This window comes from Elgaria multicarinata, chromosome 3, assembly GCF_023053635.1.
Source record: "Elgaria multicarinata webbii isolate HBS135686 ecotype San Diego chromosome 3, rElgMul1.1.pri, whole genome shotgun sequence".
In the NCBI taxonomy this organism is placed as follows: Eukaryota; Metazoa; Chordata; class Lepidosauria; order Squamata; family Anguidae; genus Elgaria; species Elgaria multicarinata.
The window spans coordinates 142117316-142140519 of NC_086173.1; the positions used below are offsets into that span (position 1 = coordinate 142117316).

The 23204-nt window shown below is 42.4% G+C and overlaps 1 protein-coding gene across 2 annotated transcripts in view; it reads left to right on the forward strand.

Annotated features, from left to right (window-relative positions):
- The first annotated feature begins 7723 nt into the window (after positions 1–7723).
- The window catches only part of ACOX2 (acyl-CoA oxidase 2), a 37393-nt gene continuing 21912 nt past the window's right edge, over positions 7724–23204 (forward strand). Inside the window, exons 1-6 of one of the 2 annotated variants that reach the window (XM_063122093.1) lie at positions 7724–7795; positions 15514–15733; positions 18153–18315; positions 20390–20541; positions 20928–21035; positions 21715–21834. In XM_063122093.1, coding sequence (XP_062978163.1) covers positions 15574–15733; positions 18153–18315; positions 20390–20541; positions 20928–21035; positions 21715–21834 — 703 coding nt within the window. In that variant the 5' untranslated portion in view covers positions 7724–7795; positions 15514–15573. Of the gene's footprint in view, positions 7796–15513; positions 15734–18152; positions 18316–18558; positions 18655–20389; positions 20542–20927; positions 21036–21714; positions 21835–23204 lie in introns of those variants that run through there. The other variant, XM_063122094.1, reaches the window with a different exon arrangement.

The following is a 23204-nucleotide window of genomic DNA, read 5'->3' on the forward strand; positions in this document are numbered from 1 at the left end:
AAAGCAAATAAATCACCAGGCCCAGATGGTATCCATCCTAGAGTTCTCAAAGAACTCAAATGTGAAATTGTGGACCTCTTCATAAAAATATGCAACATGTCCCTAAGCTCAGCCTCTGTACCAGAGGACTGGAAGATGGCAAATATAACACAAATTTTCAAAAAGGGATCCAGGGGTGTTCTGGGAAATTACAGGCCGGTTAAGCTTGACATCTGTTCCATGTAAATTGGTTGAAAGCATTATTAAAGACAAAAGTAGTAAGCATATAGAAGGGCAGGTCCTGCTGAAGAAGAATCAATGCGGCTTCCGCAAAGGCAAGTCTTGTCTCACTAATCATCGAGAAATCTTTGCGAGTGTCAGCAAACATGTAGACAGGGGGTGATCCAGTGCACATTGTTTACTTGGACTTCCAAAAGACTTTTGATAAAGTCCCTCACCGAAGACTCTTGAACAAACTTAGCAGTCATGGAATAAGAGGAGACGTCCTCTTATGGATCAGTAAGTGGTTAAAGAACAGAAAGCAGAGAGTAGGAATAAATGGTCAATTCTCCCGATGGAAGTAAGTAAGTAGTGGGGTCCCACAAGGATTGGTATTGGGACCAATTCTTTTCAACTTGTTCATAAATGATCTGGAATTAGGAGTGAACAGTGAAGTGACCAAGTTTGCTGACAACACCAAATTATTTAAGGTTGTTAAAACACAAAGGGATTGTGAAGAGCTCCAAAGGGATCTCTCCAAGCTGGGAGAGTGCGCATCCAAATGGCAGATGCAGGATGGTATCATTCCACAAACTCAAATAATGCTAGCGGAGTTCCTCTGAAACTTTCTGCTGCACAAATGATTGCCCAATATGCTTGCGCAACCATTTATGCAAGCAATTGGGGAATACAATGGGGAAAGAATTATAGGAGTTGCAATCCAACAAGGAGAGTATCCAATGTTAGTCCTACCAGATCAGACCCATTTAAATGAATGAAACTTGCATTAGTCATGACAAGTTAGTCGTGACTAATGTAAATTTCATTCATTTTAACGGGTCTACTCTAATGGGTCCATTCTACATAGGACTAACATTAGATACTATCCAAGAATTTAATTGTACCTATTCTGTGCTTCTGTGGTGAGAACTGTGCATTTCCCAAAATAACATCACGTTCCACCCTAAATTGATTGACATATTGGAAAAAGGAAGGAATTTCCCCCCATTTTGTTTGGTGGTCACTCACTTGTTAGACTGAGTCATCATATACTATGTTAGGGTGACCATATGAAAAGGAGGACAGGGCTCCTGCATCTTTAACAGTAATGTAGGAAAGGGAATTTCAGCAGGTGTCAACTGAAGTGGGTGAAATTCCCTCTTCATCACAACAGTTAAAGATACGCTAGCTATAGTAGAGTGGCCAGATACAAAAGAGGGCAGGGCTTCTGCAGCTTTAACTGTGTTGATGAAGAGAGAATTTCACCCTCTTCAATTGACACCTGCTGAAATTCCCTTTTCTACATTACAGTTAAAGATACAGGAGCCCTGTCCTCCTTTTCATATGGTCACCCTATACTATGTGCTAAGTAAATGTGTTTCTCTTTGCCCATTCACATCTGGGGAGGCCTGTTTGAGATGCTAGATCTAGGGAGAGTTAATTCACCACTCATACATGGAAAAGAAATCTTCTGTATTTGCACTTTGAACTCTTTAGAAACATAGACTCTGAACTTTTAAAGTAGACACGTATTGCCAATGATTGATCAAAATCCTGTTCATCCATCGCAGACAAGTACACATCATATACCCCAAGGTAGCTGCTACATTCTTGCCTAAACAATGATTAAAAAAAATAGTGCCTAATTGACATGACAATAAATCTCTGATACCTAACTTAACTTATTAAGCAACATCCACACTGCATTGTCTTGAACTGGCTGAACTTCAGTTTGCCAACTTTTGACTCCTAGACGGGGTGGGGAGGATCACAGTTCTGTACTATTGCCTCTCCACCCCACCCCCACCCCCGTTCCACAATACTTCCTCTTTCTTCTCGGAGAAGAGGAAGTAAACAAAGACCATATGGCCCAATCAGGGGGCATTTTTTATCACACTGCTTTTCCTTTACACAGCAAGGAATGGAAGCACATTCCGTTTCAAAAAAACATCAGATTTTTAGGGGTCTATTTTGTGATGGAAAGAAAGCAAGAAGGAGCGGGAGGAGCGGGAGAGGTGGATAGCGGCGTAGAGTACACACACAAAAACATGAGTGGGCAATAGCAAGTGTGTGATAAAACACTCTTCTGATGAACCCCCTAGGCAGGATCTACACTACTGCTTCATAACAGTATTGAAGTGCACTGACAACTGTTGGAGCCCATGACATATTCCATATACCATTTTCAAACCGCTTTCATAGTGTTACATCCTGGTTAGTGTAGATCTGGCCCAACAAATGTCCTGATACATTAGGAAATTATGAATCCAGAGGAAGAATCCTTTTGCCCTTTCCAACAAAAAATCAGGTAACCAGCCATGATCCCCAGAGGGCAGAACTAGATTTAGGGCACAAGCCTATTCATGTCCAGACAGAACAATGGCCTACAATTCCCAGCCCTGTGCTGGCTGCAATATGCTGGGAGTTGAAAGCCTGTCTAAACAGGCATGGGATTGCACCTTTAATGTGCTTGAGTTATAGTAAGGTAAATTTTGGTAGAAGATTAGGAGAAACTTCTTGGTATTAAGAATCAAGAATTCCCTGTCCAGAAGCTTACACCATTTTATTTATTTAATTATTTATTACATTTATATATCCCATTTTTTTCTTCCAAGGAATCCAAGGCAGCATATATAATCCTCCTCCTTTTTCCCATTTATCCTCACAACAACCACCCTGTGAGATAGGTTGGGCTGAGAGTCTGTGACTGGCCCCAAAGTCACTCAGTGAGTTTCCATGGCTGAGTGTGGACTAGAACCCAGATCTCCAGACTCCCAGTCCAACAATTTATCCACTACACCACACTGGCTCTCTTCCTCTTTATCCACCATCAACTGAAAACTATTCTCTTTAAACAAGCATTTGCTTCTCTTACTAAATATTATTTGCTGACTTTTAGTTTTAGTTCTTTGTGTTTCTGTCTTTGCTGTTGCTTTTAGCCTGTCATAAATGATTATTGTTTTTATGTGGGGGGGGGAGATTAGATAGGAAAACCATACTTGCCCCTAGGCAAAATAATAGAATCATAGAAGAGATGGAAGGGGCTTATAAGGCCATTGAATCCAACCCCCTGCTCAGTGCAGGAATCCACCTTAAAGCATCCCTGACAGATGGTTTTCCAGCTGCCTCTTGAATGCCTCTAGTGTGGGAGAGCCCACAACCTCCCTAGGTAACTGGTTCCATTGTCATACTGCTCTAACAGTCAGGATGTTTTTTCTGATGTCCAGACAGAATCTGGCTTCCTGTAACTTGAGTCCATTAGTCCATGTCCTGCACTCTGGGAGGATCGAGAAGAGATCCTGGCCCTCCTGTGTGTGACAACTTTTCAAATATTTGAAGAATTATTATTATTATTATTTATTGCATTTTTATACCGCCCAATAGCCGAAGCTCCCTGGGCGGTTCACAAAAACTTAAACAATTCAAAGTGTAAAACAAACAGTATAAAAACATGAGATAAAATACACATTAAAACAAATTAAAACATACCATACATGATTAAAACATCCTGAAAACATTCTAAAATTTCACTGGATAGGCCTGCCGGAATAGATCAGTCTTTATTGCTTTTTTAAATTCTAAAAGACTGTCAAGTTGACGAATCTCCTCCGGCAGGCCATTCCACAGTCTGGGAGCAGCAGAAGAGAAGGTCCTCTGGGTAACAGTTGTTAATCTAGCTTTTGCTAGCTGAAGTGGATTCTTCCCAGAGGACCTGAGTGTGCGGGGCGGATTGTACGGGAGAAGGCGATCCTGCAGGTAGCCTGGACCCAAACCATGTAGGGCTTTAAAGGTAATAACCAAAACTTTGTACTTCGCCCGGAAACTAATCGGCAGCCAGTGAAGAGATTTTAAAACTGGTGTAATGTGGTCACCCCTAGGTGTACCAGTGACCAGCCTGGCTGCGATATTTTGGACTAATTGAAGTTTCCGGACTAGGCACAGAGGTAGCCCCATGTAGAGCGCATTACAGAAGTCAAGCCTCGAAGTTACTAGTGCGTGCACTACCGTCTTTAGGTCTTCCAACTCTAGGAAGGGTCGCAGTTGGCGTATCAGCCGAAGCTGATAGTAGGCACTCCTGGCCGTCGCATCTATCTGGGCTGTCATTTGGAGCGACGGATCCAGAAGCACCCCCAAGCTGCGAACACAGTCTTTCAGGGGGAGTGTAACCCCATCCAGAACCGGTTGGCACACCTCCAAACCTAGGTTGTGGCCTTTGACAGCGAGCACCTCCGTCTTGTCTGGATTCAGCTTCAGTTTGTTTTTCCTCATCCAGCCCATTACCGCCTCCAAGCATTCATTCAGAGGAGACACACTATCCTTAGCTGATGCTGTTATTGAAGGCATAGAGAAATATATTTGGGTGTCATCAGCATACTGATAGCACCCCGCCCCATGCCTCCGGATGATCTCTCCCAGCGGTTTCATGTAAATATTAAATAGCATTGGGGAAAGGATGGCACCTTGCGGTACACCGCACAGCAGCTCCTTTTTTGAGGAGCAGCTATCCCCAAGCATCACCATCTGGAACCTGCCCGAGAGGTAGGACCGGAACCACCGAAGGACAGTGCCTCCAATTCCCAATCCTCTCAGGTGATCCAGAAGGATACCATGGTCAATGGTATCAAAATCCGCTGAGAGGTCCAAGAGTACCAGCAGGGACACACTCCCCCTGTCAATACTCAGGCGTAGATCATCCGCTAAGGCGACCATAGCGGTCTCAACTCCGTATCCTGCTCTAAAGCCAGTTTGAAATGGGTCTAGAAAATCTGTGTCATCCAAAACTGCTTGGAGTTGGTGAGCAACTGCCCTCTCGATCACCTTGCCCAGAAATGGAAGATTTGATACTGGTCGATAGTTGTTAAGATCCAGAGGGTCCAGGGAGGGCTTTTTTAAAAGTGGCCGTACCACCGCTTCTTTTAAACATGATGGAAAACTCCCCTCCCTGAGAGATGTATTAATAATACATTGTAGTTGTAATCTAACCGCATCTCCTCCTTGGGCGACCAACCAAGAAGGACATGCTATCATGTCTCCCCTCAGTCTTCTCTTCCCCAGGCTAAACATGCCCCGGGAAGTCTCTCTTCATAGGGCTTTGTTTCCCGACCCCTGATCATCCTTGTTGCCTTCCTCTGAAACCCCTCCAGCTCGTCTGCATCCTTCTTGAAGTGTGGTGCCCAGAACTGGACACAATACTCAAGATGAGGCCTAACCAGAGCCGAATAGAGGGGAACCAGGACCTTGCGCGATTTGGAAGCTAGACAATTATTAATGCACCTCAAAATAGCATTTCCTTTTTTTGCAGCCACATCACACTGTTGTCGCATATTCTGCTTGTAATCTACAACAAATAAAACAAATTACAATACTTGCCCATCTGGAAACCATACTTGCCGATAGGGAAACCATGCCTGTCCATAGGGAAACATAGGATAGTACCCCCCGTAGGGAAACTATACTAGCCCATAGGCGAAATAAAGCAAAAGAACTTGCCCATAGGAAAACCATACCTGCCCATAGGGAAACATAGGACAGTATTTGCCCATAGGGAATTCTTGCCTCCTCACAGGGAAACATAAGACAATACCTGTCCATAGGAAAACCATACCTGCCCATCGAGAAACAGCATCTCCCCATAGGAAAGCCATACTTGCTCATAGGGAAACAGTGGCTGAGTTTGGACGACATGCTAATTAATAGGAACAGAATGGGAAGCAACCATTGATTAGCATGTCCTTCTGAACTCAGCCAGTATCTCCCGGCAGGAAAACCACACATCCCCATAGGGAAAATAAAACAAATTATTATTATTATTATTATTATTATTATTATTATTATTATTATTATTATTATTTGTATCCCGCCTTTTGCCCAATGCTGGGCCTCAAGGCGGCCTTACAAAGTTTAAAATATACATGGGGGGGAGGGAAACAAAACCATGAACAATTAAAAAATACACAACAAAATTATAAGACATTAACATAGATGGAGGGCTGGATTATTCTCCAAAGGCCTAGAGAAATATATCTGAAAATAGGGAAACATTGGACAATACTTCCCCATTACCAGTACCAAGTGCATTTCAAACTATGGCTTATAACTGTGCAGCACAGAAATGATGTAGCTCACGGGCAAGTAAAGTTTTTCTGTGGTGTAATTTCCCTATGGTCAGACTTGGTTTCCCTATGGGAAAGTACTGTCCAATGTTTCCCTATTTTCAGATATATTTCCCTATGCTTCCCTATGGGCAAGTATGGTTTCTCTACGAGCAAGTACCGTTAGTTGTTTTAGTGTCCCGATATAAAGTCTCAAAATAAATTGTGGTGGGAATGGGGCTCAGGACGTGAGCCTTTGTATAAGTATTCAGAAATAACCCCATTGAGTCCAGGTAAGTGGGCAGCACATTTATTTATTTATTTACTTACAATATTTATATAGCGCTCCCCATTGAAAATTTCGGAGCAATGTACAAGATAAAATGAAAATAAAAAAAGAATAAAATACTTAAAACAGTTTTTAAAAGAAACAAATACAGTGACTCATGGCTGGACATTAAGGAAAGGCTTCCTGGAATAATGATGTTTTCAGGAGGTGCCGAAAGAAGTACAAAGTTGGCGCCTGCCTGACCTCCAGAGGCAGGGAATTCCACAGGAGAGGAGCCACCACGCTGAAGGCACTTCCCCTGATGGACTCCAATCAGAGGATGGATCTATGTGGGACCACCAGGAGCAGGCCCTCAGATGACCTCAGTGACCGGGCAGGTTGGTAGGGGAGAAAGTCAGGTATCCTGGTCCCAAGTTTTTTAGGGCTTTGTACACAAGTAAAAGAACCTTAAAACTGGCCCGGTAGCGAATAGGCAGCCAGTGCAGTTCCCTCAACAGAGGAGTTACATGCTGGAAAGGGGCAGCTCCAGACAACAGCTGAGCTGCAGCATTCTGCACTAACTGCAGCTTGCAGAGCAGCTTCAAGGGCAGCCCCACATAGAGCGCCTTGCAGTAATCCAATCTTGAGGTTACCAATGCCTCTACCACCGTGGCCAAGCTATCCCTGTGCAGGAGAGGCCGTAGTTGGCGAACCAGCCAAAACTGCTAAAAGGCACTCCGAGCCGTGGCGGCCACTTGAGCCTCTAGCCACAGAGATGGGTCTAAGAGTACCCCCAAACTACAAACCTGATCTTTCACATAAGATTGCAGCCACTGCCTCTCTTTTCGAAAGGAGGTGTGGGTGTGTGGGTGTGGTGGGTGTGTTTTTAAGGAGGGAAAATGCAGGTTGCTTACCTGTAACTGTAGTTCTTCGAGTGGTCATCTGTGCATTCACACATATGGGCTCTGCGCAGAGCCCATATGTGTGATGCATAGAGACCACGAAGAAGAAGAAGGTTCTCTTTCTGAAAAAGAGTTTCCAAACTCCAACAGGAAGGGGGCAGTGGCGTCCCTCTTCAGTCCTCCCAGCTAGCAGCATTGGGGCGGGGGAAAGACCATAGAGATAAGAAAGGGGCGGGCTGGGAGAAAGGCTTGTAGTTGGCAGTCGAGAGTGGAAGTTCCTCGGATCTGTCACTCGGAGGAAGCGCGCTGGGATTCCTCATTGCGAAGGGCGGCTGGTAAGTCAAACTAAGGCTGCCACTCTAAGCCCGGTTACCTCGGAGTAAGCCCTTTTGAAGTCAACGGGGTTTACTTCTGAGTAGACAGGCATAGGGTTGCACTGGGATTGTATCATCGGGACATTTCTCAATCCGGCTATTTATGGGGGAGAATTGCTTTTGCGCTTAAAAAAGAACAGAAAGAATAATTCCCTACCCACGACCTCGGGTTGTTCCTTTGTAGGGAAGTTTCTACAAGATCAAGAATAGGCAAGTCTATGTCTATAAGCTGTTTAAAATGTATTAAAAATGTATGGGGAACCTCCTGGAAATGTGAAGAGCAAGAAGGAATATTTTATTAGAGAAAAAGTTAATATCTAGGTTTATAAGTGAATGGAAACCTTTCACAGACTCTTTGCAGGGACTAAAAAAAAACCACTTGTTTATCTGTGGATTCAATGAATGAGAAGAAAACGTTAAAATGAAAGAAATTATTATTATTATTATTATTAAAGAGAAATTCTTTTTAATTATACAGGAGGAGAATACAGTGGTATATATATTTTTGCTGTGGAGGGAATCTGAAGTCCATCTTAATTATGTATGGTTTTTTATGTTTGCTATGTTGATGTTTGACTTTATGTTTTATATTGTTTATGTGTTTATCTTTTTATGTATTATAAAATAATAAAACATTTAAATTTGAAGAATAGGCAAGTCTGTTTGGCGTGTGAGCCTCTCCTTCAGACCAAGGTGTAGGAAGTTTGCTGCCTTTCACCAGGGTGGCGTAATGAAAGAGACTTTTCTTTCTTTAATCTGGTTCTGAGTGTATCTCTGATGTGTGTGTTTTTGTTTTTTAAAAAAGGCAAATCGTTTTTCAGAACTACTTTCAGCCTAATGTAACTTAACTGACAGATTGTTGTGAAGATAAAAATGGTGGACCGCACATGCTTTCTTGAGCTCTAGGGAGGAAAGTGGGATAAGAGATTTTTTAAAAATACTCGCTCTTAGTAGAAAGTGTTTTAACAAAGGCCTTCCATTTAAAAAAAAACACCTTGAGGTTTTGTAACTAAAGGAATTGACATGTAACAGTGTTGCATGCAATATGTTATTATGCAAGAGGGTGTAATCTGGAGTCCATGTGCAGTACAAATACTGAGTTTTGCAATGCCGTGCCCACGCTAGCTAGGTACAAAGTGGTATCTTCACACTGTTGCCAAAGAAATATATTTTAAGTGAGAATATTCCTTTTATACAGCATAGTTGTTGTTTTTCCTCCAGTCACTTTTAAGATTACATCTCTCTTCCCTGAGCAAGGGAATCCTAATAAAAATCAAAAAGAAGAAACATAGACGCTGCTTGCCAGGAGACTGCTCAAACATTTTAGCAAATGCAAGCTATATTTGTAACATCAAAGTCCACCTGTATCATGTGCCACTGAGCAAGCCCCTGGTTGGTATTGGAATTATCATGCCAAAGCATCAGGGCCATTTTTTTTGTGAAGCAGAACTGAGGACTTTTCAGTACCATTGCTCCTGATATGAAGTTGGAGTAAGAGTGTCATCAGATGTGGGGGTGGGTGGGGAATCGTGTTTCCTTAACTGTCACTTTCTCTCCACTTGTGTCCCATGATACTTCCTCTTTCTTCACACAGGGAAGAAAGAGGAAGTAAACAATTACCATGTGGCCCATTCAGTGGGAGTTTTTATTGCGCTGCTTTTCTGCACACAGCAGGAAATGGCAGCACATTTCACTTCCAAAAAAAAATGGATTTACCAGGGTTTTATTTGTTGCAGAAGGAGCAGGAGACACACGGGAAGTAGACAGTGTCATCAAAAGGACTCATGAAAAACCATGAATGGGCAGTAACGAGTGTACGATAAAACACTCATCTGATGATACAGAGATCCTAGGAAAGCATTATGGGTATCAATGGATAAACAAATATGTTTCTAAATTGGATAAACAATTATGTTTCTAAATAGGATTTGGTCTGTCACATGATTGGATCTATCACATGGCAACACCTTTTTAACAAGATACAAAAATGCCTAAAAGGGCTACCGTAAAACAGTGCGAATGATGAGCTGGCTGGGAATAGAGACCATATGTTGCATGAAGTCTAGGTTTAGCAATGCATGATACAAAGTGGAAATTCTTACATTGTATGCAGCATAGCTTAACTGCACAATTTTGTTCCTAAGCATTGTCCAGTTAGATGCAGCTTTGAGACTCTTGCATTGCCTGGAAAATGGTACTGTAGGTTACACTGAATTCTGTAATTATAGGCTGATCAACAAAACAAGCCTCACTGACACAGTCAAGAAAGAGACATTTCCCCTTCATTGAATATATTCCAACAAACAACAAGGGTGCAATCCAATGCATGTTTAGAAGGGGGGAAAGGCTTACAACTCTCTGCATGTCCCAATCTTGGGGCCAATCTTCACAGAAACACAAAGAGAAGCATTTTCAGCTTTTGTCTACTTTTTCCTGAAATTGACGTCCTGTCATTATCACACGAAGCAAGAAAATCCTCTTACTGCTCAACAAGTGAGAGAGAGTTGTTCCCCATCCCTATCCATGTTCCGTTGCTCAGGGAAGTATACCAGAAGCCCCAAAAGAGCCCCTGTAGTTTACTCCACACTGTATCTGCAGAAAAAGCAAACACAGCATGATCCTGATGAAGGCTTACATGAAAGTAACTCCCATTGAACTCAGTGGGACTTACTCTGCAGGAGAGTGAGATCTACTTCTTGCTTCTGAGTAAACATGCACAGAAAGGTGTTGGTTTTTTTTACATAAATTCTCATCCAGTATTAGAATATGTTAAAGATTAAAAGCAGGCTACCTAAGGTGTATGAGTCTACCAATGTGGTGTTCTGAATGATCACTGCCACACTACTGAGGATTTTCTCAATGAAAAAGCTACTGCAAATGGGGAAACAAGGCACACCCAAAATTTAATGGGGGTGGAGGTGGGGAGCAGGGCAAACTATGGTGGAACCGTGTGGGAGCTGCATTTTAGTAAAAATAAAAGGAGGAAAAAGACGCACTAAAAGGAGTTTCAGAAACTGCGCCCTTTCCAGAGGAAAGTGACAGCATAGCTATGGATTAGGGATGACATCATGTGTTGCAAACAGCCTCAAAGTGCTCCCCCTCCACACTAAATCGCCCATGAAGATTGGCCCCTGGGAGTTGCAGGACTTCTTTTCTGTCTAAACATGCATAGGATTGTGCCCCAAACCTTCAAGTAAAACATATGTGAGGAACATCTCGAGTATTCAGAAAATAATTAAAATTGCAATAACAAGAGGAGAATCACATGCTGGCATTCTGAAGCTTAATCTATTGCCAACGTAGGCATGTGCAAGGAGTGTGCCTGGTGTGCCCTAACATCTCAAGCAATAAGTGCTGAATTGAGGGGGCCATTGAGTAGGAAGTCAGAGGGGATCCAGACACAGTGGGAATGGCCCTCTGGCTGCTCCGACACCATGCCAAAGAATTGCTGCCTCCAAGACAGCATCATTGCTGGGGCATGAAGTGCAACGGCCCTCCCAGAGTCAGGCAAGTTGAATGCAAAGTAGGGTATCAGTGTCTACAGTGTTTAATAAATAAATGAATAAAAGTAATATACTTTATGACTGAGTATTCAATAAATGTTTATCTTTAAAAAAAAAAAAACCTGGGTGCATGCCTATGCTTGCCAGCCAACCATTCATTCTACTGTTGTGGTTTCACACAGAAACTCCCCCTCCCAATTATTATCAGAACTGAAAAAATATTAGAGATTCCAGACTACTCATTCACACCCCCATCTCCACTTTCAACATGCATTGTTGTTGATTTTATGTCTACAATTAAGCAAAGAGGCAGACGCCTCCTTTAGTTCAAAGATTTGTTTGGAAGTGTGTGGCATGGTTGTAATCCCATTTGTGATGTGCAGCTGATTGACTTCCTCTTTGATGGCTACACTGAAAACTCCATTAAGGAATGTGAAAGGAAGGTGACGTCAAATCCCCTAGAATTAGCTGCCATTGAATGCGATGCGGACCTTCCTATCCAGCTGTTTTTGCTACTGCTCAAGAGGGGTTTAGGCAAAGCGGATCCACCATAGATAATTCCTTTGTACTAGCCCCATTTAATTGACAAATATACCAAAAAACTAAACGGTGTACTATGTGCAGTGTTTGTTGGTTTGAAACCAAATCAATTCAATCCCTTGCATAAGACATCAGGAAAAACTTCCTGACCATTAGAGCAGTATGACAATGGAACCAATGACCTAGGGAGGTTGTGGGCTCTCCCACACTAGAGGCCTTCAAGAAGCAGCTGGACAACCATCTGTCAGGGATGTTTTAAGGTGGATTCCTGCATTGAGCAGGGGGTTGGACTCGATGGCCTTGTAGGCCCCTTCCAACGCTGCTATTCTATGATTCTATGACAAATTAAATTCCTCAACTACAGAGAAAAGACTATTTTCTTTTTTGATCAAATGCTTGTCTAATAATACATGGTTGAAGATGTGATACTCTGTAGATGGACAACTCAGAGATCCTGTGTTAGCCAAAAAAAGGGATGAAGCAAGGCTGTACTTTGGTTATTATTATTATTATTATTATTATTATTATTATTATTATTATTATTTATATAGCACCATCAATGTACATGGTGCTGTACATAGTAAAAGCTGCCCAGAGAGGTCCGCCTGGCACCTACACTGTACTCCTTTCGTCGCCAGCTGAAGACCTTTTTATTCTCTCAGTATTTTAACACTTAATTTTAACTTAAATTTAAATTTTACTGTTTTAACTCTGTATTTTAATCTCATATCAATTTTGCTGCGTGGTTTTATCCTGGTTGTGCTTTTTATACTGTATTTTGTAATTGTGCTTTTAACCTGTTGGTTGTTTTATTATGGTTTTAATTTTTGTGAACCGCCCAGAGAGCTTTGGCTATTGGGCGGTATAAAAATGTAATAAATAAATAAATATACATAAAATAAAAGAATAAAACAGCAACACCCTGCCATACAGGCTTACATTCTAATGAAATCATAATAAAACAGTAAGAGAATGCACCAAATAGGCTCAGGGGACAAGAAAACTAACAGTGTAAAAGAACAAAGTCAAGTTCTAAAAGCCATAGAAAAAAGAAAAGTTTTCAATTGAGCTTTAAAAACAGTCATTGAAGTCATGTTCCGCAAATACTCTGGAAGAGAATTCCAGGCATAAGGGGCAGCTAGAGAAAATGGACGAAGCTGAGAAAGAGAAGTATTTTGTTTAATTTGTATATCAATGATATTGTTGATATACATCTCTAACTTATCATGCCCCCAAATTGGCTAGAAACGCTATTTCAATCTTATTGTATGCAGATGATGCTGTACTATTTTTTCAAACCAAAGTGGGTTTAAAAGAAGACTGATTTGGGCATTTTCTGAAAACTGTCAGAAAGAGCCCCATAGATGGTATTTGGATAAACAATTGAACAAGTTGAGCACAATCCTATCGGGATCCCTGTTGGTCTTCGAACACGAAGGCTGACTTGAATCCTTGGCAGAGTGGGAGGAGTGCAGAGGCAATCATTATATTTTAGCTGGACAGGCATTTTCAGCTGTCTAGCTGGGGCTGTGCAAATGGGGAGGAAAGTAGGCTAGGGCGGCAGGAGGATTCTTTGTAAGCCAGCATCTCAGAGTGTTAAAATCTTTATGTGCCTTTTTACACAAAAACAACATAACCTCAGCATGGGAACTACATGTGGTAACTACATACCCTCAACATGTGAAATTTTCAGAGCTGAACGTTTAGCTCAGTTACTACACGGAGCTCAAATTTGGGTGGAAGCTGGTTTAAGGCCATTTGAAATTGTTTTGCCTAGGTTTTTAAAAGAAATTTTACTTATATAAAATTTCATGAGTAAAAAAAGTTCCAACGACCCTGTTCGGATCACATGCTAAGCCACGGTGGTTAAGCATTTTGAGCTAAACATTATGGCTTAGTGTGTCTTGTGAACCATTCCTAACCATGGTGGCTACATAGCCATGTTTTAAACATGCTCACTAACCATTTGCTGCAAAAGGGTTAGCAGCCTAACCCTGGCTTAGTGTGTTGCATGAACAGGCCCAAAGACATTTTTTCTGACTTTGAGATATTAAAAAAATGATTCGGAAACCTTGCTGCATAACTACAAAAGGTTCAATGATATCGCTTTGAAGGTGCTACCATTGGCTTGACATATTATACCCTATTTTTTTGATTCTGACGCACTTTTTTCCCCATATAAACATCTCTAAAAATGGGGTGCATCTTAGAATCGCGGGTGTGTCTTAGGGTTTTTTTTTTCTGTTGGTGGTACTGAAATTAGTGTGCGTCTTACAATCGATGGTGTCTTACAATCGAAGAAATACAGTAGTTGACATGGTTCATAAGATAAGATAGGGTGGCCATTGGTCATTTTGGAGAATCATGATGTGTACCCAGTTCCTCCCCTGCCCCCCATTCCAGACCATGTCTTCTATGTCATCCAAGCACCCTCTGTAATGACTTACCAGCAGGATCTTACAAGCATGAGACTAAATAGCTAAATGCAACCCACCTGTTCAGGTACCTTTGAATACCAGATCTGGGGTACAGTCAAAGGGGGAGGCTGTTGTAAGCTTCCTATAAGGATCTGGCTAGGTGCTGTTGGAGACAGACTGCTGGTCTGGGTGGACCATTGGTCTGATCTGGCAGTTTTTTCTATTCTCTTGTTCTTTGCTAGTATAACTGCAGCAGCTGCACTGCAACATTCTCTACAGTAGACCTGCACAACTTGTAACCCACTGAGTTTAATGCAGGACACCAGCCTTCTATGGTGGCCTAGCAGTGGCTGATAAATCTGTTGAGGTATGAAATGCAGATGTTGCAAGGCACCTGTGGAGTATGAGTGCGTGATTCATGAGCTGAAGATGGTTTGGTGGAGTACAAGTTATTCCTGCATCCTGAGTCATTTTTCGTTCCTTAAATGGGCCTCCAAATACTCTTCCCTGGCCTCTGCTTTGCCTAAGCCTTTTCGGATTGGCATGTGCTCCTGAAATGGGTCTCCCTCTGGAATCTATTCCCTAAGTGACTGTTTCATGTTACTTCAAGATGGGAGATCTCTGGCTGAAGCTAATACTAAGACTGCATGTGAGGAGAACAGAATATTATTCAGCTGAGATGGTTACTTGCTCTCTTTTTTTCATAGAAAATATTGAGAGGGGAAATCTTAGTTTTGGATGCATAGTATAGGCCAGCCTTACCCAACCTAATACCCTCCAGATGTTTTGGACTATAACTCCCTGCATTTGCTGACCATTGGCCATATTGGCTGGGGCTGATGGGAGTTGGAGTCCAAAACACTTGGAGGGCATCAGGTTTGGTCTAGGTAGTGTTGTGCCTTCAATAATTCTGAACCTTATTGGTGATATCTGTATTTGGACATGGATTCAAGGAACTCTAGCCATTGATTATAATAATGAATAGTTTCTTCCCAAATGATTCATTAGCATAATCTTTGGTGGAGCTCATTGATTTAAAGTCACAAAAACTCCCACCCAATCACAGTGTAATATGATCCCTTAGAAGTAAGTGCCACTGTGTTTAGTGTGTGTTTATTCCAGCAGGGAAGTATGGCTAGGATTGTGCTGCCAGCCTCCTAGAACACCCTTAAGAAAGCATCATTAATTTTTTACTGACAGATATTGTTGTTTTTGTTAGGCATCAGAAGACACGCAGATAACTTCATAGTGTCGCCTCTGTGTTCTTTCAACATTCAAAATGACAACGCAGAATGAAAATAAGATTTTCCAAAATTCCACTGGACAAGATGTGAACCCAGACCTTGACATAGAAAGAAAAAATGCCTCCTTCAGCATTGAACGACTTACCAACCTACTGGATGGAGGTGCTGAAAACACCCGGATCCGGAGGGCAGTAGGTAAGTAGGCTGCTTTGAAGGAGATTGTGTGTATCATCATTAAAAGATACCAGATTTTGTTCTGCTCCCCCACCTATGTCCCATTTGCCTGTTGACATCCTCCTTCACAGAGATGCTGCATAAAAACATCTTTGTAACTGAGTGATTCCTTTGGTTTGTGGCTGCAGCATCAAAGACAACAACCAGAGACCACAAGTTCAAGCTAGGCTACTTACATTCCAAGCAGTCTCTAGAATTTGGCTTGTGGGGCTATCAAGTTTTAAAGAAAAAAATAACTGCTAGTCCCTTTGATTAAGCAGAAAACATTGTAAAAAATGTGCAAGGATCCAGAACTCAAAAGGGAGCCTTGGGCAGAGGCCCTTGAGAAAGTTTTTCTACGTCCTGTACAGTTCTCATCCATTCCCCTGGTCCCTATTACAGAGAAAGGTCAGTAGTGGTAGAGCACATGTTCTTCATACAGGAGATCCCAGGTTCAATTCCCGGCTTGTCCCGGTAAGTAGAAATGGATGAATTCCATTAAATCCGTTCTGTCTGTGTTTCACGGCTTATCAGGCATCTTGTATTCCGTCATGCCCTCATTGATGGAATCAGATTTTATGTAGGGACAATTTCGTTCCTGTTTGCAAATATATTAGCGCTAATGCACACTTGCAAAAGTGCTCAGTTGTGCATATCTCCCCCAAAAGTAAAAATATAGTCTGCAAGCTCGTGGAATCCATGCAGCTCAGAAAAAGACAGCCCACTGCAGAATCCACAGATCAGATTCATGGGAATTCAAACTCATTTGAATCCATTGCGGGTTTCTCTGACATCCTTACATGTAGGGCTGGGGAAAGGTTCTGGTCTGAAAACATAGAGAGTCACTGCTACTTGGCAAAGAACAGGGATGGGGAATCTCAGGCCCAGGGCCAAATTTAGCACCCCTGGGGTTCTAGTATAGCCCTATAGGGGTTCCCTTGATGACCCTACCCCTTTTCCTGGTCCCGCCCCTTTTCCTCCACAATTGATCATTTGGTGGGTTCTCAGGTTTTGTACAGTTTTCCCCCCACTCTACAAGGTTGAAATTTATTTATTTTATTGCATTTGTATACCGCCCCATAGCAAAAGCTCTCTGGGCAGTTCACATAAGATAAAAACACTTAAAAACAATATACAAAAATTAAAAACCACAAAAACATGCAAAATGCACATACATTTAAAACCACTATAACAACTTATTTTATTTATTTTATTGCCACTTCTAAGGCTTCATTGCTGGCCGTAAGAACTTTTAGCTAAAATATGCTGGTTGGTTGGTTTCATTTTTGCCTTTTGCCCCACCCTCCACTGGAATGCGACTCCAAAGACTTTTTTGAGGTTTGCACCCTTGGCGTGGGCAATGCTGAGCTAGATGGACCAATGACCCAACTCGGTGTAAAACAGCTTTCTATGTATTCTTAGCCAGACTTTTCCTCCATCTCGCTCTGTAGAAAAATACTCTTCCTTTGGGGAATACTGACCAGGGCCTTAGGACTGGCAAAGGGTCCACTGCCCCAATAGTGCTATTCGTTCATGTTGAACATGGGGTACCAAAAAAGGTCAGGGGCACCATGCAGGAATTTTCATTTTTCACATGCCAACTCTTTCAGGTTAAGGAGGCCCACAGGGGTCTCCAAACCTTGGAGCCAGCTCTTACCATCAAATAAGTATCTATAATAATAGAAGAAATCTGTTTCTGTCTATCTGTCAGCTCCATAGCACCAAGACCGTGAAACCGAGACATCTGAAACATGAGATGCTTTCTAAGGGGGCCCTAGGAGTGTGCACCTTGGAGTTGTTAATTAGTTTGTTAGTTTTAAAAACTAAACGCTTTAATTAATTTTAATTAATTTAAAATTTGTCCGTGTGGTTGAAGTCTGTAATACCATCTTCAGTCACTAGGTGGTGGATGTCCCTAACCCGTGCATAGCCTTGCAATTGACACATTTGAAGCCAGGTGCAATTAATTTGAGGGACAGAGGTCTATGGCTATTCCCTCTCTCCCCCCTGGGCCCCCCGCTGTGGGACATCCTGCTCAGAGGAATGGAGTACATAGACCCCTTCCTCAGATGGAGGCTGAGTTGCGCAGTGGCAGGGGCCAGGCCTAGGTGTGCCTGTGGGCATGGCTTCCCTCAGATGAGGTGGGCAAAATGTGTCCAACACTGACAGGTGTGTAAGTTTGCTGGAAGGCTGCACTGTCTTAGCAGAACTCAGCCAGAAGGTCCAGTCATTTCAAAGCCTTAGAAGATGCATTGCTACAGGAACTGTACGATCAAACCTAAAATAGAGGTTCTTCTTTATGTAAGTCCCTGGGTGAATGTCAGTATAACTACTGCCCAGGGTTCCCAGTGGGTGTTTCCTGTTCCATGGCCTTCTGAAAGAACTGACGCATATTTCACAGATGCTGTTATCCAACACGACCCGGAATTTAGCAGAGAAAACCAATACTTCCAGAGCCAGAACGAAAGATATGAAGGTGCTGTCAGGAAGACTGTTTACCTTAGAGAAAAGATTGCTAAAATGGGATGGGCCCAAGATGGACCTGAATGGAACTACAGCCACAGGTGATCCGAACAAGTAAAACAGGAAACAAAACAAAAAAAGTTTCCAAAGAGGTAGCTGTATTATCCTGTTGTAGCAAAAACAGTGAAGAATTTTATGGCACCTTAAAGTCTAATTCGTTATGGCAAAACCTTATGCTGTGCAATAAATTTGTTCGCCTTTAAGGTGTCAGGAGACTCTGCATTGTTGTTGTTGTTTTGAGGGGGGGGCGGAATCCAATAAATGCTATTCAATTGTATTGTCTATCTTAAAGCACCTGATTTCAGCTTACTATAATCAAGGCTTTCAAAGTGGAATATCTGACCTTCAGGAGGATGTGGGATATGTTGCAGAGTTGCCAGGTGAAAATCCTGTAACTTGTCAGAGTAACAAGGAACATGCAATTTCACCAGAAACCACTCACAGTGAAATGAGTGTTGTTTATTTTGTATTTCTTTCACTTAAAAACTATTTTTAGGTCACCTTAAGGGTAAAACCATTCAATGGGTTCTTCCAAATGGAGAGCTCCTTGCCCTATGAATGTGAAAGCATTGCATAGCTATTCTGTCTTTTCTTTATTGCATTGTCTGCAGTAAGAAAAGGTGGAAGAAGTGGTAGGAAAACATGGGCTGGTTACAACATCGTCTGGATAAAATTCCAGTAAAATTCCATGAAGGAAGCAAAGCAATGGATCCATAAAAGCCTTGTATAGAATTACTCTGTGTAACTCACTGTGGGCAGTTCTAGAATGAAAGAATTTGGATTTAGAATCAAAGATACAGAAAAAGAGGAGGGGTTTGTGGTCTAGGTTAAAAGGAGACTCAGGCTATGTTCAGAAGACACCTTAAACCATGGTTTTAACCACAGTGAATAAAGCAAAAAGCCTTATTCACCATAGTTAAAGCCATGGTTTAAGGTGTCTTCTGAACACGGCCTCAGGCTGCAATCCTATAGAGCAGGGGAGGGCAATCTCCAGCCCACTGGCCAAGAGGCTATCAGGGGCTTTGTGAGGAGACAGGGAGAGGAATCCCGTTATCTCTGATGTATGATTGGAGATAACAAGGGGGGATTCACCTGCGTGGTGCTCACCTTCCCAATGGAGGGTGAGTGGTGGACAGAGAAATCCCCTTGTTATTGGGGAGTGGTGGCTTTGCCTGACCTGTGTCCTCTCTCCAAAGAGAGCAAGCATGGGGCAGGCAAAGCAGATTCATTGTATGTGGGTCTTCTGCGACGGAAGATGTCCTGTGTGTACTGAAGCTGGTTCTTGGCTGATGCGCGGTTAGGATCATCCTCCCAAAACACCCACAAAGAACCAAAATGAGGTTAGGAGTAAGCTCCATTGAACCTTGTCATACTAATAACTTTAAAAAATGTCATTGAGTAGATATGTATACGATTGTGATATAAGGCTTCAACCTTAAACACACATTAAGGGTGAAATCCTGTGTGTGTTTAGACAGGGGAAAAGTTGCAAACACTCAAGTTTACTTAGGGTGCAATCCTATGCACGTATTAGGCAGAAAAAAGTCCTACAACTCCCAACATGGCTGGCTGGGGAATGCTGAGAGTTGTAGGATTATTATTTTTTGTCAAAATAAGTATAGGATTGTGCCCCAAAGAAAGTAAATATTTATAGATCTTGCTGAAAAACGTGTTCTTTGGATGGTTGTTAGGTATATTTCATTTCATGTTTGGGTAATTTTCTTGAACTGATATCCAAGGAATTAAGGAGAAGGGCAGATACTGCTGTAGAAAAGAGTTGACAAGGTTTGTAGCAGTAATTTGTAGCAACAGGTTTTAGAAGCAGGAAGAAAAAGTAATGTTAGAGCATGTTAATGGGTTATTTTAAAATGTTGTTTGTGGTTTATCGACAGTGGATATTAATATCATTAGGGACTAGAACAGTATAAGCAGGAATGGAGATGTCACTTTTGTATGCTGAAGTTAAATGGACGGCTAAACCTGCATTGGAAAGGGTTGCGCCCTAGCAATTTTAACCACCCTCCCTCTGCCCTTCAGCAGCTTCATGATTTTGCGTGGCCCATTTGTTGGGAGCCAATGTCATCAACGTAACCGCATCTGTTTACTTTTTTCCAGGGCTCTTGGTGTTGATTTGGCATTTGGCGTACACCGGGTCTTTATGATAAGCATTTTGGGGTTGGGCACGGATGAACAGATCGCCAAGTGGATCCCCTTAGCCAAAAAGCTTTACATCTTAGGAACCTATGCTCAGACTGAACTGGGACATGGTAAGTTTCCTAGGCTCGCCTGTTATAGCTCTGAAGTCCTATGAGCAAGAGAAGCTTTAGGGCCTAGAAATCATAGCGTATGCACCCTCAAGGTCTGCACATGCCCAGTAAAGAGAAGCTGATAGAGGCCAGGCAGAAAGGAGTGGGGGTGGGGGGTTTCCCACCCTGCCCCAGGTAATTACAAGGGCTCCCAGAAAACCTGCCCTGTTCTGTGCATACACTTGTTTTTAACTGATTTCTGTGAGAGTGGAGCATGCTTCCAGAAAGGAGGAGCCGGGCCAAATCCTGCAGAGAGCCCAACTGGGGATCTACAGAATCTACTAGTGGCCTTGTAATATTCTGCCTTTTTGTGTGTGTGTGTGTCTCCTTGCCTTTTTGTTGTGAAGGAACGTATCTTCGGGGTTTGCAGACAAGAGCCACTTTTGATGTTGCCACTCAGGAGTTTATTCTCAACACGCCAAATGTCGCTGCCATGAAATGGTGGCCAGGAGATTGTAAGTAACCAATGTGCTGCTAGCCTTTTGGTTCATTTTTCCCCCTTGGGTTGTTTCCCCAGGTCCCTAAAACGTAGTTTAACTAAGTATTAGAAATGTCTAAGTGGAACATTGTAGACGGAATCATTCAGAGATCATAGAGAGCTGGGATGACCAACAGGTGAATTCTTCAGGTCTGTTCCCAAGCCCCTAGAATCGTAGAATAGTAGTCAGAAGGGGCCTACAAGGCCATCAAGTCCACCCCCCTGCTCAATGCAGGAATCCACCCTAAAGCATACTTGACAGATGGTTGTCCAGCTGTCTCCTGAATGCCTCTAGTGTGGGAGAGCCCACAACCTTCCTAGGTCATTGGTTCCATTGCCGTACTGCTCTAATAGTCAGGAAGTTTTTCCTGATGTCCAACCGGAATCTGGCTTCCTGTAACTTGAGCCCATTATTCCGTGTCCTGCACTCTGGGAGGATCGAGAAGAGGTCCTGGCCCTCCTCTGTGTGATAACTTTTCAAGTATTTGAAGAGTGCTGTCATGCCCTGCCCTGGGTCCCATCTTCCTCACCACCATTTTGAATGACAGCTGCAATGGTTAAGGCAGAACTGCTGATGTCAAGCTAGGTCTGAAAATGTTGGTTAGCTTTTCAAATCAGTGGTGTCTTCTTTTCTTCCCCTGCCTTGCCCCTTGCAGTGGGACGAACAGCGACTCATGCTGTTGTCTTTGCTCAGCTTTACCTAAAAGGAAAGTGCTATGGCATGCATCCCTTCTTCCTGCAGATCCGCAGCCTACGAGATCATTCTCCAGCACCAGGTGATTTCTTCCAGAGGTTCTTGAGGGGACTCATCTGCTGTGTGCTTTGTTTCAACCTCCCCAATGTTGGGTGTTAACTTCCAGGGACTTGAGTATCTTAGGATGCTGGGTTCTGTGCCTAAACCCCATTTCTGTGTTTGTATAGTGTGACTGCAGAACGTTCTGCAGAATACCGTAACGTTTGGTTATAAACTACCCTTGCAAAATGCATCCAACACTTGCCCCCATGGAGTGGCTTCATATTTTGGCACTCATTTCCAATAAAGTCACGGTTGCATTCAAAATATATTATGCTGATTTTGCAAAATGTCAAATATTATAAGAATTTATGATTGTGAAATATCTGTATTTATATACTGCTTTCAGTGTTAAAAGTTACCATATGTGGGAGAAGGGGAGGGCATGGAGCCGTACCACATGCTTTGTCCTCACTTGTCATAGAATCGTAGAGTTGGAAGGAGCCTATAAGGCCATCAAGTCCAACCCCCTGCTCAATGCATGACTCCACCTTAAAGCATACCTGACAGATGGTTGTCCAGGAAAGGATTCTGAGAGTCCTACATTCCAAATGTCTTCTAGCAGCAGGAACCAGCATAACTTATTATTTATGAAAAAAAATCTAAAATGCCACCACAGCATCAATTGAGCACTATTTTTATCTGAGGGAATGTTAGAGAGTGAAGACAGAAGAGCCTGTAGATTGTAAGCCTATGTGGCAGGGTCTTGCTATTTACTGTTTTACTCTGTACAGCACCATGTACATTGATGGTGCTATATAAATAAATAAATAATAATAATAATAATAATCTAGTAGTGTTTCAGCTTGGCTTGAGGGAAGGGGAAATCTGGCTTTCTGTCCCCCTCATCCCCGCACCTTGAACTTATTGATACTTGTTGTGTTAATAATACTTTTGTGTAAACCCCTTTGCGAGGCTTACCTGAAAGACAGTATATAAATATCACGAACAAAAATAGAAAGTCCATGTCCGCCAACTCACAATCTATAAAATCATGTCATTAAAGGAGTTGGGAGTTGAAAAGGAAGGTGAACATTTGCACAAACTGAGGGGGAATGAATAAAAGAAAAGAAAAAAAAGAATCCAATAATTCAATAATTAACCTAGGAATAGGAAGGAACAGAAGTCAAATAGGAGAAGGAGTGATGGGGAAGAGGAGCTGGCAATTATTTCTTAAAGTTAGAAATAGGAATTCATCCCAATAGTTAAAAGGAGATAATTCCATACATAAGGAGACAAAACAGGAATGGGGTAGAGATTTACCAAGAAGTTTCATTTTTGATGAAAGGGAAGACAGCGGGGAATAGAGTGAAAGCAACAAAGGAAGTGAGGCAGGTGGCTACTAGGAGGAGG